Genomic DNA, 18,806 nt, shown 5'->3' on the forward strand with positions numbered 1-18,806 from the left:
AACATGTTATGCTTCAAAATTGCAGCCCCTCGTGGAATTATGACAAACTCTGACTCTTGCAGAGGTCTTTTGCTAGAATAATTGCGCTCGCTGTAACGATTGTGTCGATACCTCACATGTGTGGTTTGAAAACCGTTTACATATACAGGCGCGACTTACATATGCGTTTGCTTCTGGGCGTGACCACGGTGGGACGAGCGCTTTGAATTTTTTTTTTATTTATTTAATTTTTTTTTTTTTTTTTTACACTGTCCCTTTAAAAAAAAAAAAAAAAATTTGGATCACTTTTATTCCTATTACAAGGAATGTAAACATCCCTTGTAATAGAAAAAAAGCATGACAGTACCTCTTTAACGTGAGATCTGGGGTCAAAAAGACCTCAAATCTCATATTTACACTTAAATGTAATTAAAAAAATAGTCTTTTTTTTTTTTTTTTTTTTTTTTCAGTAAAAAAAAAATTTCCCCTTTAAGACCATTGGACGGATGTGACGTTTGACGTTGCTTCCTTCATCCAATGGTATGGAGTCGAGTGAGGGCCATCATTCCCTCACTCGACTTCATGCCTCTGAGGGGAAAGGATCGAATCGTCTCCGCAGCTACCGACGGCTACGGTAAGCAGCGGGGATGATCGGGACGCGGCGGGAGGTTGGTGGGCACCTCTCCCGCTGCCGATAAATGTGATCTTGTGGTGAATGAGGTGCAGAGACCACTTTTATCCGAAAGCGGACCGCTATCTGCTGCCATAACCATGGTACTCAGCGTCAAAGTACCGACGTATAACGATAGCGGGCGGTCCGGAAGTGCTAGATACACACTATACAACTTTTGTTGTTCAATTTCCTTTAGCTTAACCTTCACCTTTGTAGTACAAGGGCCTGCCTGATTGCATACAAATTGAAAGTGTTTAGGTTTGACCTCATGTTATATGGTTTTGGTAAATCTAAAGGAAAAAAAACCTAAAGAAAATTGTATAGTGTGTATCCAGCTTAAGACATGAAGTTGGAACTTTCAGTAACTGCAAGTTTGCATGAACACGTTTCTGACATGGTACAAAATACAGCAACAATTCCATTTTTTTTAAGAACATGTATATTATTCAACACTCCTTCAGCTTCAGTCAACTTTGGGCTGGAAAGATGTGATCAGTCTGCTGCAGGCAGGAGCAGTGTTAATTTTGGCAGCAAATTTCGATTCAGTTTTAGTCTTATGCCGCGTACACACGATCGGACATTCCGACAACAAAATCCTGGATTTATTTCTGACGGATGTTGGCTCAAACTTGTCTTGCATACACATGGCCCTGTACACACAATCGGACATTGATCGGACATTCCGACAACAAAATCCATCGATTTTTTTCCGACGGATGTTGGTTCAAACTTGTTTTGCATACACACTGTCGCACAAAGTTGTCGGAAAATCCGATCGTTCTGAACGCGGTGACGTAAAACACGTAAGTCAGGACTATAAACGGGGCAGTAGCCAATAGCTTTCATCTCTTAATTTATTCTGAGCATGCGTGGCACTTTGTGCGTTGGAATTGTCCACACATGGTTGGAATTTACGGGAACGTATTTTGTTGTCGGAAAATTTTATAGCCTGCTCTCAAACTTTGTGTGTTGGAAATTCTGATGGAAAAAGTCCGATGGAGCCCCACACAGTCGGAATTTCCGACAACAAGCTCCGATCGCACATATTCCGTCGGAAAGTCCGACCGTGTGTACAGGGCATTAGTCTTTTGCCTAAAATGCCATTTAACTTTAGTCATATTTTAGTCATCTCAATTGTTTTCGTTTTAGTCATATTTTAGTCGACTAAAATAGCATTCATTTAGTTGACTAAAATGTTTTAGTCGTTTTATTCGACAAAATTAACACTGGGCAGGAGGGGAGGCATTTCTTCTCTCCCCTAGTGATCTGACTGCAACATTGTAGCAAGTCACAAGGTGTGAGGCTGAAGCAGTGAGCTGATACTGATATGTGTTAAGACATTTGTGAACACAATCAAAAAACTGCACAGGCATTAGGATATATGCGATTGTGTAATTTAAGAGGTGGCATCTCAATCCATGAAATAGATTCTGACTCTGGCTGATTCTTGAAAAAAAGATAGCACCATCTAATTTAAAAAATGGATGTAGGCGTTGTCAGGGGCAGTACTGTGATCTCTCTAACCTGGAAGTGTTACACATTACTTGCATAGTATGCATGCACTCAACATAAAAACATTTACTATGTCATGCTTGATCCCCCAGGGGTGGGCAATTCATTTTTTGAAGGGGCCACATGAGAAATTAGGACTGTTGAGGGCCAAACAAAATTTTGCTCAAATATTAATTTTGGACTTGGGAAGGTCCACAAGTACATAAACATATAAAAAAACAAACACCAGGTGCTAAGAATTATGCCCCGTACACACGGTCGGATTTACCGACAGAAAATGTGTGATAGGACCTTGTTGTCGGAAATTCCGACCGTGTGTGGGCTCCATCACACATTTTCCATCGGATTTTCCGACACACAAAGTTTGAGAGCTTGCTATAAAATTTTCCAACAACAAAATCCGTTGTCGGAATTTCCGATCGTGTGTACACAAATCCGACGCACAAAGTGCCACGCATGCTCAGAATAAATAAAGAGATGAAAGCTATTGGCTACTGCCTCGTTTATAGTCCCGACGTACGTGTTTTACGTCACCGCGTTCAGAATGATCGGATTTTCTGACAACTTTGTGTGACCGTGTGTATGCAAGACAAGTTTGAGCCAACATCTGTCTGAAAAAATCCTAGGATTTTGTTGTCGGAATGTCCGAACAAAGTCCGACTGTGTGTATGGGGCATTACCAGTATATGTGAACTGTTCATGAAAAATGTCTCTTGAAGACGAGCAGTCGGGGGGGGGGTGGGGAATGGGGGCTGAGCAGAGTTTTTAAGGAACCCCCCCAGGTGCGGAAGCTGACAGACTCAGAGGGGAACACTGTCAGTGAAAGCATCGAGGGCCAGATAGGGACAGCCAAAGGGCTGGATGTAACCCGGGGGCTACAATTTGCCCAGGTCTGACTAAGTATTGTTGCCACTACGTCACAGGAATCAGAGATATACATTACTTTATTTGCTTCTCTTTGTCCAGGAAGTATTCAAATACGTTATGTAGAACTACCACATCAGCATAGTGCAGTAAGGATGGCTGACAGCAAATATCTGAATGGTAAACCTGTGAGGAAATACAGAATAATTGATAACCGGGACAGGTATATTGCACAGACACTCTTCTACACACCACAGGAAATAAAATAATGTTATTTATGATGATTCTGTAGCTAAACAAAACTATAATCTACCCATGTACATGATCCAGCTTTCCATCTTCATCATGAGAGCAGTGGTATCATTGCTGGCTGCACTCTATTTTCACAGCAATATTTGGGAGAAGAATCACAAAATAAGCATGGCATCCCCTTTAGGTACTGACATTGCTGCTTCACCAACCTATAGGAGCAATGTTATCTAGCTTTTATCCAAAGAAAAAAAAAATCTCTTTTTTTTGTCCTTTGAGGATATAGGAATTCTGATACAGCTGGGTTATATTGCTGCATGCAGGAGGTTGGGACACTGACAAGCAGAACAATTGCTAACCCTGTATAACCCCTCTACCCAGCATGCCTCAGTTTGTGTTAGTGTACTAGGAGATTGGACACTTTTTCTTTAGCTTTGCTGCACAAAGTCTAACTATTTTATGCTAGCCTTTTTCGGCTTTGTGGATTTTTTTTCTTTGGTGCCTTCAATCAAGATTCCTCACTACACCAGTGCTTGAGCTGGTTTCTGCATAGCAGCTTCCCAGATCGTAGTATCCTTGATAACACCCTTGGAGATAGCCTAGCTCTGAGGAAGGGGGTGCACCCCCGAAACGTGTCAACTTTACACCCCTACTTGGTGTAATTGGAGTACATGCATCCACACTGTATGGCATCTTGTGGATCATTGGCTTTTACCAGTTGCTACTTTGTAAGTATCTATTTGTAGCAGTTTTTTTATATCGCCAATAAATGTTTTGGTGATGCACTAGATGCTTGTGTCTTCTTGTCCTTTGTCTTGTAGCTTGTACTTTGGATTACCCTGTCTGAATAGGGTTGCATCCGCCAAGCATTTGGATTTGCTTGTTCTTTTGCATCCAACCACAGAGCAACTCATAGCGCTGGAAGTGACTGTATGCTTGAGCCTTGGAGGTTATACCCGGACCCCGTTGGACTGGACATTGCTAGGCTGCAATGTGACCTTCAGATGCTGGGCTAAGCATTGTGGTGCTTTCCAGTCCTTTGCCCCCATTCACACTGGTGCAGCTTTTAAATCGCGCTACTTCATTGCGATTTAAAAGCAACACATTAGTGCGATTTGTACTGCCGATTTCATTGCAGCTTGTGACTTCATTTAACAGAAGTCTATGCAAGTCACAATGAAATAGGCAAAAAGTAGTACAGTAACCTTTTTCATAATCGCTGTGACATGAGTCGCGGCGATATGAACGGTTCAATTGCTGGCAATGGGGTGCAACTTGTCATGCGATTTGGAACTGTCAAATTGCATGACAAGTCGCACTGGTGTGAACAGGGGCTTAGTGTACTGTATTAGATAGCAACAAACTGCTTTTTAAGTCCAGAGCCATGTCACAATCCCAGGCATGCCCCCATCTGATAACTCACCTAAAGCCTAAGTGCAGCTAAAGTATAAAACACAAAAATCAGCACAAGGGACCTATTTTGCAGTGTCACTTGTGCTGATGGCTCTTCAGTTAGGTAAAATCCACCTCTGTCCATGCCCCCCCCCCCCCTCCGTACCATTGCTGAGGGGGTTAACAGGAACTATGGAAGCTGCCACAGGCTTCTCATCAAGAGTGCATGATTATGCCTGTCCTTTCTGCCCAGCTGCTCCACTGACAGAAGCAGTACTATAGCTTCTATGAATGAAAAGTGATCTGTGAATTGAGGGGACATTATAATCATGTGTCTGTCCTCCAATCATAATCACATGTCATTCAGAGGCGGTCGTATGACTCTTATAAATGGAGCTTCTATGAACTATGCCCTGGGTGGAAAGGACATAGTTGGGCATTTCCTTGGCTGCCTTCTCTTCTGTCCTGGTCTATCATCTGTTGCCTCCATCTGTTGATCATCTGATGCCTCGCTTAACAATTCCCCAATGTTACAGAGCACTTTTCCTCATCCTGCTTAGATGTGAGCGTAGATCTTTCAGATGGTCTTGAGCTGCAGATGGTCCCAATCCTTTCTTGGATATGTCAGTGGCTGTTGCCCACCCATCAGTTGGACTGCTTTTGGACATCCCAACTGTATCAGAATTCCAGTGTCCTTAAATGGACTAGAAAGAAAATAAGATTTTTGTACTTACTGTAAAATCTCCCCCTGTTTTTTGCTGTCCATTGGAACAGCTTTCCCACAAAACTGAGGCATGATGGGTAAAGGAGGGATTATACAAGGAGTGGCGTGCAATGTGTCTGTTTGCCAGTGTCCCAACCTCCTGTAGGCAGCAGTATAACCTGACTAATATCAGAATCCTTGTGTCCCTCATTGGGAAAATGATTTTACAGTAAGGCTGGCCATAAATTATACAATTTTCCTTTAGATTTATCCAAACCATATAATATGAGGTCAAACCTAAACACTTTCAATTTGTATGCAATCAGGCAGGCCCTTGTACTACATAGTTGAAGGTAAAGCTAAAGGAAATTGAACCCTGTGCCTGTGTGGGTTTCCTCTGGGTATGCCGGTTTTCTCACACACTCCAAAGACATGCTGGTAGGTTAATTGGCTCCTGTCTAAATTGGCCCTAGTATGTGTATGTATGAATGTGAGTTAGGGACCTTAGATTGTAAGTTTCTTGAGGGCAGGGACTGATGTGAACATGCAATATATATGTGTAAAGCGCTGCGTACACTGACGGCGCTATACAAGTACCTGAAATAAATAAATAAGAAAATTGTATAATGTATGGCCTGCCTAAGTACAAAATTGTTATTTTCACAGCCACAGCAGAGAAAGGAACTGTGACCCCAGATGGAAAGAGACCCTCTTTTCCTCTAGATTTTGACACTGCTTCCCTATCTTGCTTATGACCATGAAAGTAATGAGGTTCATTGGTTCCTGTCCTCCCTCCACAGCAAGGATAGATAGAAGAATCATAGTTTCAGAAAAGAAGACTTCCACTCCTAGGTCTTTAAACAATTTCTCCATCTCCCCTTGTTGCCATGTAAGTAATAATGCAGTCTTTGGATCCACATCCCCTCCTCCACAGCAATAGCAGGGAAAAGAATCATGTTCTCAGGTAGGATAACTTCCCCTTCTAGGTCCCAACACCACTTCTCCACCCCTGGAGATGTTGTGTAATCTCTGGCTTCACTCCCCTTTCCCAATTGCAACAGAGACTGGAATCTGAATCTTGGAGGAAAAGTTTACTTCCAATCCCCACACATTTTGATAACCACCCTCTGGTTTGACGAGTCAGGTTTTCACTTTTACATCGTGTGGGTTCATCGCTTACCTGGGGAAGACATGACACCAGGAGGCAGTGTGATGCTCTGGGCAATGTTCTACTAGGAAACCCTGGTCCTGCCGTTCATGTGGATGTTACATGACTCGTACCACCTACCTTGTTTCTGACTAAGTACCCCCCTGCAAGGAAACTATATTCCCTGATGGCAGTGGCCTTATTTAGCAGGATAATGCACCCAGCCAATCTGCAAAAATTGTTCAAGAATGGTTTGAGGGAAAAAAATGAGTTGAGGTCTTGGCCTTCAGATTCTCCAGATCTCAATACAATCAAGCATCTGTGGATGTGCTAGAAAAACAACTCTGATTCATGGAGGCCCCACTACGTAGTTTACAGGACTTAAAGGATCTGCTACTGACAGTTTGGTGCCAGGTACCTCAACATACCTTCAGAAGTCTGGTGGCGTTCATGCCTTGACAGGTCAGGGCTGTTTTGGCGGCAAAAGGGGAACCTACTTAATATTAGGTGGGTGGTCACAAAGTTATGGCTAATCAATGTACAGTATATATTAAGCTATCTTCACATGACAATCATACAAAAGGAATGTACAATCAAATACAAGTATTTAGGGTAAACACAACACCAACATATGATGATAAAGTGGTTCAATGTCCACTATGGTTCACGTCCAATGATATCTGTGGGTTGATAATATTCCACAAATGGTACACATATTTGTAGCAGACAAAGTATTTAAAGATTATTTGGGTGTCTGTCCTTACATTAGTATATAACCTATCAAGCCAATGTGTACGTATAACTATTACATTTCAAGTAATACTTCCATCCAAAAGGGATGGTTTCACATATCCTTACTCATGGTGACCATTTCCATTAACATATTAACTAGTGTTTGACTACACCGTCATCTTCTGGCAAATTGGCAAATTACAAAAGCAGCTATAATATAATATAACATTTCACACGCTTGTTAGGTGTATGTAAATTACCTCTGATTTTTAGTCTTATGCCCTGTACACACGGTCACACAAAGCTGTCGGAAAATCCGATCGTTCTGAACACAGTGACATAAAACACGTACGTCGGGACTATAAACGGGGCAGTAGCCAATAGCTTTCGTCTCTTAATTTATTCTGAGCATGCGTGGCACTTTGTGTGTCAGATTTGTGTACACACGAACGGAATTTCCGACAACGGATTTTGTTGTTGAAAAATTTTATAGCAAGCTCTCAAACTATGTGTGTCGGAAATTCCGATGAAAAATGTGTGATGGAGCCTACACACAGTTGGAATTTCCGACAACAAGGTCCTATCACACATTTTCCATCGGAAAATCCGACCGTGTGTACGGGGCATTAGTGTGATCTCTTCATTTCCAGACACTTACCAAAAGTTTCTGCATCTCGGTCTTAAACTCTATAAATCCTTTAATTGTACACAAGGCATAACAAACATGCCATACCTGAATTCTGGCTGTGAAGTCATACTTCTTTATGATCTTTTCTTGTAACTGGCAGAATTCTGCATTGATTTCCACACCTTGTAATTTACTAGCTGAACTGTACACACAACCCTATATTAAAGCAAACAAAGACAAAAGGATTTTATACATCTCTAATACAGGACTTTTAAATCCATACAAACATTTTTTGGTTTTCTTAGAGGTCCCCAAACTGCCCGATTCATATTTAGTTAAATAGCTGAATTAAGAATGCATGAACAATCCAATTTACAGCTATGAAAAGGTCCATAAAAGGTAATATTGTAGTTTGGAAGACTAAAACTGGCCTCTCTTAAAGCAGTATTAAACCCAAAACCAAACAGTATATTGCAGCTTACCAATTCTTAGATGTATTGGCTGCATTAGTTTTCTTTTTTAGCTTATGTTTCCTTTATTTTTACCTGGTGATCTGGCCAGTAAGTCTGTTGTTTTTCAACAGAACTAGCTTTCCTGCAAACGTAGCAGTTAGTGTTGAGATAAACCAGTTACCACTGACAGGGGTGCTTACAATGGTCAGCTTTTATTTATTCATGTAAAACCTTTATCCCAAAGGCCCCTTTCACACTGCCACGACTTGAAAGTCGCGCGTTTTTGCCACAATTTTAAGGAATGCCTGTGTAAACATGAGGTCTATGGACCTCAACTCGCATCAAAGTCAGACCAAAGTAGTACAAGGACTACTTTGAAGTCGATGCGACTTAAAGTCGCACAGATATGAATGGTTATCATTGGGAATCATGGGGTACGTCTTGGCATGTGACTCTTGTGTCCAAAGTCGCAGGAAAAATCTGTGTGAAAGGGGCCAAAAGAAAAAAATAACTATTGCTGTAACTGCTTGTGTAACTGCAGCGTGAGATGGGGTTTGGCTTCAATTTGTTAGTGTATCTAAATCTGCTAGTATGTCTAAACATTCCCCTCCCCCTCAGACTAACAATGCTGCATTCCAAAGGTGCCCCTGTGCTCCTTCATCCAGAGTGGGCGCACTCTAAAAAAGGAGCTGTGTGCAGCCAGCACATCTAAGGATTGGTAAGCTGCAATATATTACATTTTTGGTTTTAATACCACTTTAAATAATCTACTTTCAGTATTGGCCTGATACAAAAGAAACAATCTGACAAATTTTTTATACTGCTAAGACTGCTCCAGATCCGTTCCGGAAGCGTTTCTGCATGAGCGTTTTTGACGCGTTTCAGTTTGTTTCTGGTGTGTTTCGTGATGCATTCCAGGTGCTTTTCTTCTTTTTTTTTCCCTGCTAATTTTTTACTATACTAGGGTCCAGTGCGTTTTTGATGCGTTCAAGTGCATTACAGTGCGTTTTTGATGCGTTTTACTGCATTCCAGTACAGTCCAGTGTAGGAAAAATGCAGCATGTTCTACTTTTTTTTTTCTGGAACTGGAAAGCCCTGGAACTGACTGCACCGGTGTGAACTATGCCATTGGAAACCATATAACCTACTTTCCATGCATTTTTGATGCAGAAAAAAAACACATTGGACTGCATGTAGTGTGAACTGCCCCTTAATCAGCCATATGAAATAGAGCATCTCAAGGCTAAAAATCAATATCATGTTGTTCTTAGGCAAAGTATAGAACACATTTACTCTCACTGTATCTGGAGAGCAGTGACGGGGAATTATGTTCTTATATACAACAGATATCTTGTGGGGTTTTCTTAGTAAAAAGCACAAGGCAAAAGCCCATCCTGAAACTGCTGTTTACATAAGACAGTGGTCACCAGCCAATAACATGGAAGCTTTATCAGGGTCTCGGCTACCTGTGATCCCAGAAAGGTGGTCAGCCAGTACTAGTCAGCCTCAATGCATGCACACTTCTGTAAGCATAGAGGCTGTCTAATTTGAGACATTTCATTGAAGAACGGTTGTTTTTTAACTATAAAAATGGTTTTGAAGTGTTTTCCCCCCAATATTTGTATACAGTCCTTGTTAACAAGAATCAAATAAATGTGAAAAGGGTTACCAGAGCAACATGGGTTATCTAAATTGACAGCACAGCAAACTAAGTTTGCCCAGCAACTCCCTTTGATGGAAATCTCATAGCCCCCTTACAAGGAATGAATCAATGTTCTGACCCATTTTAGTTTTGTAAGCAAGGGGCATTTTCTATCCAAATGAAAAGTAATCAGGTTAATAGTGAAAAAAGGAGACTGAAGATCAACCTAATGGCAGGATAAAAGGCTACAGAATATTTATACAGGGCTGGTGCAAGGATTTTTGACACCCTAGGCGAAACCTCATTTTGCCGCCCCCTTGGCTCCGCCCCAACTCCGCTCCGACTCCACCCCCTTTGCCCTGCCCATGTATACGGTGGAGGTAGCGATTTTCTGTAATCCCCCAAATGTAATCACCTCAGTGCAATACCCCCAATGTAAGCCCCCTGTGTAATGCCCCCAATGTACAGTATACAGATGGGGGCAGGAGTATACAGGTGGTGGTGTGCAGTATACAGGTGGGGGGTGTGCAGTATACAGGTGGGGGCTGGAGGTGTGCAGTATACAGGTGGGGGCTGGAGGTGTGCAGTATACAGGTGGGGGGGTGTGCAGTATACAGGTGGGGGTGGAGGTGTGCAGTATACAGGTGGGGGTGTGCAGTATACAGGTGGGGGGTGTGCAGTATATAGGTGGGGGGGTGTGCAGTATACAGGTGGGGGTGTGCAGTATACAGGTGGGGGGTGTGCAGTATACAGGTGGGGGTATGCAGTATACAGGTAGGGGGTGGGAGTGTGCAGTATACAGGTGGGGGTGCAGTATACAGGTGGGGGTGCAGTATACAGGTGGGGGTGGAGGTGTGCAGTATACAGGTGGGGGTGTGCAGTATACAGGTAGGGGGTGTGCAGTATACAGGTGGGGGTGTGCAGTATACAGGTGGGGGTGTGCAGTATACAGGTAGGGGGTGTGCAGTATATAGGTGGGGGGTGTGCAGTATACAGGTGGGGGGTATGCAGTATACAGGTGGGGGTATGCAGTATACAGGTGGGGGTATGCAGTATACAGGTAGGGGGTGGGAGTGTGCAGTATACAGGTGGGGGTGCAGTATACAGGTGGGGGTGCAGTATACAGGTGGGGGTGGGGGTGAAATTTACAGCTGGGGGTATGCAGTATACAGGTGGGGGGGTGCAGTATACAGGTGGGGGGTGTGAAGTATACAGGTGGGGGGGGGTGCAGTATACAGGTGGGGGGTGTGCAGTATACAGGTGGGGGTATGCAGTATACAGGTGGGGGTATGCAGTATACAGGTGGGGGGGTGCAGTATACAGGTGGGGGTGCAGTATACAGGTGGGGGTGGGTGTGAAATTTACAGCTGGGGGTATGCAGTATATAGGTGGGGGGTGGGGGTGTGCAGTATACAGGTGGGGGGTGTGCAGTATACAGGTGGGGGGTGTGCAGTATACAGGTGGGGGTGGGGGTGTGAAGTATACAGGTGGGGGGTGTGAATGAGTATGGGGTACATCGTACCCCTACCCATTCACCTAGGGAAAAAAGTGTCAATAAAAAAACACATTACACAGGTTTTTAAAGTAATTTATTAGGCAGCTCCGGGGGTCTTCTTCCGACTTCGGGGGTCTCTCTGGCCTCTTCTCCCGGTGTCCGGTTCTTCTCCGCTCTCTCCGGCCTCTTCTCCCGGTGTTCGGCCTCTTCTCCCACCGTCCGGTTCTTCTGCCGGGCTCCTCCGCTATCTTCTGCTCTTTTGCCGCTCTTTTGCTAGCAGTGGCCCAGTCTTCTGCGTCATCTTCTTCCGATGTTGACACAACGCTCTCTCCCGCTGTAATGCTGTGTGAGCGCCGCACAATGACTTATATAGGCATAGGGCGTGGTCACCGGGTGATTTCATCCGGTGATCCCGCCCCCTTATGACGTCACAGTCCCGGGGCATGCCTATATAAGTCATTGCGAGGCGCGCACACAGCATTAAAGCGGGAGAGAGCGTCGTGTCAACATCGGAAGAAGATGCAGAAGACCAGGCCACCGCTAGCAAAAGAGCGGCAAAAGAGCAGAAGATAGCGGAGGAGCCCGGCAGAAGAACCGGACAGCTGGAGAAGAGGCCGAACACCGGGAGAAGAGGCCGGAGAGAGCGGAGAAGAACTGGACACCGGGAGAAGAGGCTGGAGAGACCCCCGAAGTCGAAAGAAGAACCCCAGAGCTGTCTAATAAATTACTTTAAAAACCTGTGTAGTGTGTTTTTTTTATTGACACTTTTTTCCCTAGGTGAATGGGTAGGGGTACGATGTACCCCATACTCATTCACATAGGGTGGGGGGCCGGGATCTGGGGGCCCCCTTATTAAAGGGGGCTCCCGGATTCTGATAAGCCCCTTGCCCGCAGACCCTGACAATCAACGGCCAGGGTTGTCGGGAAGAGGCCCTTGTCCTGATCAACATGGGGACAAGGTGCTTTGGGGTGGGGGGGCCGCAGGGCCTGGTATTCCCCCAGAGGGGAATTCCCTCTCGCGCCTGCCGCAGTAGGAAAATGTGTTTTTCCTATTGCAGCCAGCGCAAGATGTACAGTACCCTGTCGCCGAGAACCAGCGCGATGGGATCGCGCTGGAAACAGTCTCGCGGCTGCGTACTGTAGTTTGTACAAAAGTCCGATGGTTTTGTGTACACACAATCGGACTTTGCTCCATCTGACTTTTGTTGCCGGAATGTTTGTGCGTTCGCACAGCCAACAAAAGTCCGATGGAAACAGAAAAAGTTTGTCCGATGGAGCGTACACACGGTCAGACTTTGCTCCAAAACAGCTAATTTGCATGTTTGTTGTCAAAAAGTCCGATCGTGTGTACGGGCCTTAACAATGGCCTGTTTCACTTGCATGGACAGATCCTTGAACGAATGATGTAGGTTCACAGCAATAGATTCCAAATGCAAATATCACAGAATCAACTCCAGACCTTTTACCCGCTTAATTGATGAAGTAATAACAAAAGGAGTAGCCCACACCTGGCCATCAAACAGCTTTTGATTCAATTGTCCAATTACTTTTGGTCCCTTGAAAAAAGGAGGGGGGTGGCTATTCTTAAGAGCTATAATTCCTAAACCCTTCCTCTGATTTGGATGTACATACCCTCAAATTAAACCTGAGAGTGTGCACTTTCATCTCATATCTATTATATAACTATAGCTTGAATATGTTATGGTAAATACCTGAGAAAACTATTGTGCCTGTGTGTAAATACCGTATTTATCGGCGTATAACTCGCGCCTGCGTATAACACGCACCCCAAGTTTTGGAGGGAATTTTAAGGAAAAAAACTTTTAGGAGGGAAGTTTAAGGAAAAAAAACTTACATTTAAATGCCCATCAATGCAGCGTTATCAGTGTCCATCTGCAGCCTTCCCTGTTTCATTGCAGCCTGTGTATTGCAGCCTTTCCTGTGTCATTGCAGCCTTTCCTGTGTCATTGCAGCCTCGTGTCTTTTAAAATTGGTGCTGATCAAGATACACAAAGCCGAGTGTACTTCGGCTAGACTCGGCTCTGCTCACAGTCAGGGGCGGGACTGTGAGAGGAGCCGAGTCCAGCCGAAGTACACTCGGCTTTGTGTATGTCGGCTCCACTCGCTCCTCTCCTCACAATCGGCGGGGATCGGTGTATAACACGCATCCACGATTTTCCCCTGATTTTAAGGAGAAAAAAGTGCGTGTTATACGCCGATAAATACGTATATGGACCGAACTGTAACTCGGCATAGGTTTGCAGATGCTATATGTTATATCATTAAGTGGAAGCGCAGTTACCGTTAATATTTCCAATTTTCTAGGTAGTTGCTACATCTTATAACGGGCAGCTCCGTAACTATCTGAATATTATTTATTTACCACATTTTTTTCTTGATGTTTTGGACACAGCACTAGCCATTAAGGCTATACTGTAAGTTTGTTTCACATTTGGATTAAGTCACTAATTGCACGGTTGTAGGAACCAATCTTAGGTTCCACAGTTAGCCCAGGTTCACACTGAGCTGCAGGAATGAAGCCGTGCGAGTTCAGCTGAACTCGCACGATTTCTCTCCCGCATTTCAGTCTCGATTTTGGCTGTGATTTCACAGACATCTGTGCAGGTTTCTGCACAGATGTCAATGGAAATCGCACCCCGAAATCGCAAAAAGTAGTACAGAAACCACTTTTTGAAATCGGTGTGGTGCCACAATTGCGACGTCGCACCGATTAGGACTGTGCCACTGCCAGCAATTGCCACTGATTTGACATGTGATTTAACATGTTAAATCGCATGTCAAATTGCACAAATGTGAACCAGGGCTTATTGCATAATTTTGTATTGACCTCATAAATAATAAAAACTTTTGACAATTTTCAATACAGAATAAAGAAATACTGTGGGGCAAAAAAGTATTTAGTCAGCCACCAATTGTGCAAGTTCCCACACTTAAAAAGATGAGAGAGGCCTGTAATGGTCATAATAGGTATAGCTCAACTATGAGAGACAAAATGTGGAAACAAATCCAGACAATCACATTGTCTGATTTTTGAAAGAATTTATTTGCAAATTATGGTGGAAAATAAGTATTTGGTCACCTACAAACAAGCAAGATTTCTGTCTCTCACAGACCTGTATCTTCTTCTTTAAGAGGCTCCTCTGTCCTGCACTCATTACCTGTATTAATGGCACCTATTTGAACTTGTTATCAGCATAGGCGTCGCCAGGGGGTGGCTATCGAGGCTGGAGCCCTGAATCTGGAGCCCATAGCCCCGAGTCTCTGTCCCACCCTGCAGGTGCATTGTCCGCATAAGTTTGTTGATTATGTGATAGGTTTTGGCTCAGTAGGACCTGCAGCAGTGTGATCATCCAGCACAGCCAGGGATTGATGGACAAGCTGTCTGGATGTACACTGTGCAGTCAGAAAGGAAGACTTCACCTGTCAAACTGAGAGTGTGATGTCAGGTATGGGCGGGACTGCTACCCAGACCCGCCCCTCTGTCATCCAACCAGTGGAGAAGCGGCATTCATACATTGATGGCTGGGACAAAGGGCGTAGCGTGAGGAGCTGCAACTGTGACCCCGCCCATGCTTCAGGGGAGCTGTATGGCTCCCTGTTACATTTGGTTTTATGTCACTGCTGTGTGTGTGGGTAGCGGGCTCGCATGAGGGTCAGTATGTCATAGGACAGACCACTCCCCTCTCCTGCACACAAGTGCCATTGGAACGCTGCTGAGTGGAGGAGGCGGGTCATCTGCTAAGGTGCTGTTCTCTTGATTAGAATGACACTGCCTCCCAACCACCTGTCCTCCCTATCCATGCACCTCCGTGAATTGGCCACGCCCCTCCGTGATTTGGCCCCGCCCCCTCCGTGAGCTGGTCCTGCCTTCTCGCTGGTCTCCTCACTTTTCGCTCCAATTCATTCCCTGCTGATCTCTCCTGGCTTTGTTCTTTCCCTCTCACCCCCCACCTGTCCTCAGTAATGGCAAGGGTCCGGCCGGGGGAAATGCTCTCTAAGCGGGTGCAGTAGATTCTACAAGCAAGCATGTTTATGGTGAGAGCAGAGGATTGGGGTGACTGAGTACATTCTACTGTCCAGGAAACTGACAGGGCTGGGGGCTTCTATTAAAAGTGAGGAGGACTGAGACTTCCCTGGATTGCCCCTGGAGTGACAGGAGCCAGCATGTGGAAGGGATAAGTTCTGAACATGCTGGGACTTGTAGTGTGCAGGCAGCAGTCGGACTTCTGTGGACATAATGGCATAATGCTGGGCCCATGCTCCAGGAGCCTGTTCCACCTCCCTGTCACATTATGTTAGGGGTGCTCAGCTGCTGGCCCGCGGGCCACATGTGGGTATAGCTGGCTGGCTTGCTGTCCCCCAGGGTGGTTATAACTGCCTGGGGGACAGCAGCAGCCGCCAGCCATACCCGCCCTGGGGGACAGCAGCAGCCACCAGCCATACCTGCCCTGGAGGACAGCCAGCCATACCCGCCCTGGGGGACAGCAGCAGCCGCCAGCCATACCCGCCCTGGGGGACAGCAGCAGCCGCCAGCCATACCCGCCCTGGGGGACAGCAGCAGCCGCCAGCCATACCCGCCCTGGGGGACAGCAGCAGCCGCCAGCCATACCCGCCCTGGGGGACAGCAGCAGCCGCCAGCCATACCCGCCCTGGGGGACAGCAGCAGCCGCCAGCCATACCCGCCCTGGGGGACAGCAGCATGCGCCAGCCATACCCGCCCTGGGGGACAGCAGCATGCGCCAGCCATACCCGCCCTGGGGGACAGCAGCATGCGCCAGCCATACCCGCCCTGGGGGACAGCAGCATGCACCAGCCATACCCGCCCGGGGGACAGCAGCATGCGCCAGCCATACCCGCCCTGGGGACAGCAGCAGCTCCTGCCAGCCATACCCGCCCTGGGGGACAGCAGCAGCTGCCGCCAGCCATACCCGCCCTGGGGGACAGCAGCAGCTGCCGCCAGCCATACCCGCCCTGGGGGACAGCAGCAGCAGCCGCCAGGCATACCCGCCCTGGGGGACAGCAGCAGCCACCAGCCATACCCGCCCTGGGGGACCGCAGCAGCCACCAGCCATACCCGCCCTGGAGGACAGCAGCAGCCGCCAGCCATACCCGCCCTGGAGGACAGCAGCAGCCATGAAGATTAAGGTCAGTTTTTTATAAAATCAAATAGCAATGGACATGTCTGTTTTCTACACTGGGCTGCTTTCAAACTCATCCACAGGTGCAGCTGCGGGTTGCCTGCACTGAGCCATAGACTTCTGTTATTACCTGCAGGTTTGGTGCGCTTTCACAAAGTGCATCCATCACATCTGCAGTATATAATAGAATTCTATGGCAACTAACCTGCAGGAAAGCCACCGGTACACTGCGCTGCACCCACGGTGTGTGTCAATCACAGTGCATCAATGTGAAAGCAGCCTTAGGCCCTTTTCATACGATCAGTCCAATCGGGTCCGCCTGTCTGTTTTTCAGGTGGACCCAATCGCACCCTCCATTCACTTCTATGGAGCTGCAGATGTAAACGGATTTGTGTCTGTGTACACTTGCCTACCTCCAACCTCTGCCCTACTGACACCGTTCACTGCCCTACTGACACCGTCCACTGCCCTACTGACACCGTCCTCTGCCCTACTGACACCGTCCTCTGCCCTACTGACACCGTCCTCTGCCCTACTGACACCGTCCTCTGCCCTACTGACACCGTCCTCTGCCCTACTGACACCGTCCTCTGCCCTACTGACACCGTCCTCTGCCCTACTGACACCGTCCACTGCCCTACTGACACCGTCCACTGCCCTACTGACACCGTCCTCTGCCCTACTGACACCGTCCTCTGCCCTACTGACACCGTCCTCTGCCCTACTGACACCGTCCTCTGCCCTACTGACACCGTCCACTGCCCTACTGACACCGTCCTCTGCCCTACTGACACCGTCCTCTGCCCTACTCCACTGCCCTACTGACACCGTCCACTGCCCTACTGACACCGTCCTCTGCCCTACTGACACCGTCCTCTGCCCTACTGACACCGTCCTCTGCCCTACTGACACCGTCCACTGCCCTACTGACACCGTCCACTGCCCTACTGACACCGTCCACTGCCCTACTGACACCGTCCACTGCCCTACTGACACCGTCCACTGCCCTACTGACACCGTCCACTGCCCTACTGACACCGTCCACTGCCCTACTGACACCGTCCACTGCCCTACTGACACCGTCCACTGCCCTACTGACCCCGTCCTCTGCCCTACTGACACCGTCCACTGCCCTACTGACACCGTCCTCTCCCCTTCTGACACTGTCCTTTATGGTAGGCTAACTTTATATTTTAACCATGATATTTTGTTTTATTATATTTTTTTCCCTATTTTAGGCCTTGCTGGGTAATTTCTAAAAAAAAAAAAAAAAAAAAAGGGCACCAAACCCCGGTGATCTTTTTCATTTTGTTCAGATTGATCTGTTGCCTACCCCTGCTCCAGAGTAGTCAAAAGATTTTGGAGAATCTGTCCACATTTTGACATACTGTTCCTCCAAATTCTTTTGAATGATCCTCTCAATATCTAAATAAAGATCTGAAATTATTCTTTAGCCACTTGGAGTATTTTGGCATGCGGTGGAAGTGGCAGGTGGTAGTAGGGGGGTCAACTTTTGCATTAACCTTTTGTTTAACCATGTCCATTAAGCCCCTCCCACTGTTAAGTTTGACCACACCCACTTATGCTGTAGTGCGCATAGCGTGTTCACGTAGCGTGCCACTGGTTGCTTCCTCCCTCAAGTGTCCCTCATTCTGAAGTTCAAAAGTTGGGAGGTATGCCACAGGGTCGTGGCTGCGGCGGACTGCATTAGAGGTGGAGGAGAGAAATGAGCAGGCGGATGGGCAGAGATGACATCATCTCTCTCCGCCCGCTCCACCGCTCCTCCACCCTTACAGCCAGGCCACTTCAATGTGGGAGCGATGTGCGGCGGGGAGCAGACAGATGACATCATCTCCCACTGCCCGCCACACATCAGCGCTCTTCCGCCCTCACAGCACAGACCTCTTCAATGTCAGAGGTGCGGCGGGGATCAGAGAGATTACATTATCTCTCACTGCCCGCCCCGCATCACCGCTCTCCTGCCCTCACTAAATGGACCAGTGCTGCCAGCCTGCCACCAATGCAGCGACAATGCACATTTGGTGGCACTGGCTGGCATGGCAAGTGTCAATCCACATCAGTTGGCAAGTGGCAACCCACATCTAGTGGCAGGTGACGTGGCAAGTGACAGTCTGCAAATGGTGGCAAGTGACGTGGCAAGCGACAATCCGCATCAGGT

The 18,806-nt window shown here is 46.7% G+C and overlaps 1 protein-coding gene across 5 annotated transcripts in view; it reads right to left on the reverse strand.

Moving 5' to 3' along the window:
• The window catches only part of LOC141117682 (uncharacterized), a 69,195-nt gene that overhangs the window by 19,571 nt on the left and 30,818 nt on the right, over nt 1-18,806 (reverse strand). For 3 of the 5 annotated variants that reach the window (XM_073610651.1, XM_073610652.1, XM_073610653.1), the window contains exons 5-6: nt 7,985-8,095; nt 3,108-3,214 (exon numbers count right to left, since the gene is read on the reverse strand). In XM_073610651.1, coding sequence (XP_073466752.1) covers nt 3,108-3,214; nt 7,985-8,095 — 218 coding nt within the window. The remainder of the gene's footprint in view (nt 1-3,107; nt 3,215-7,984; nt 8,096-18,806) is intronic. The other 2 variants (XM_073610656.1, XM_073610655.1) reach the window with 1 other exon arrangement.

This window comes from Aquarana catesbeiana, linkage group LG13 (genome assembly GCF_042186555.1).
Source record: "Aquarana catesbeiana isolate 2022-GZ linkage group LG13, ASM4218655v1, whole genome shotgun sequence".
Taxonomy (NCBI): domain Eukaryota; kingdom Metazoa; phylum Chordata; class Amphibia; order Anura; family Ranidae; genus Aquarana; species Aquarana catesbeiana.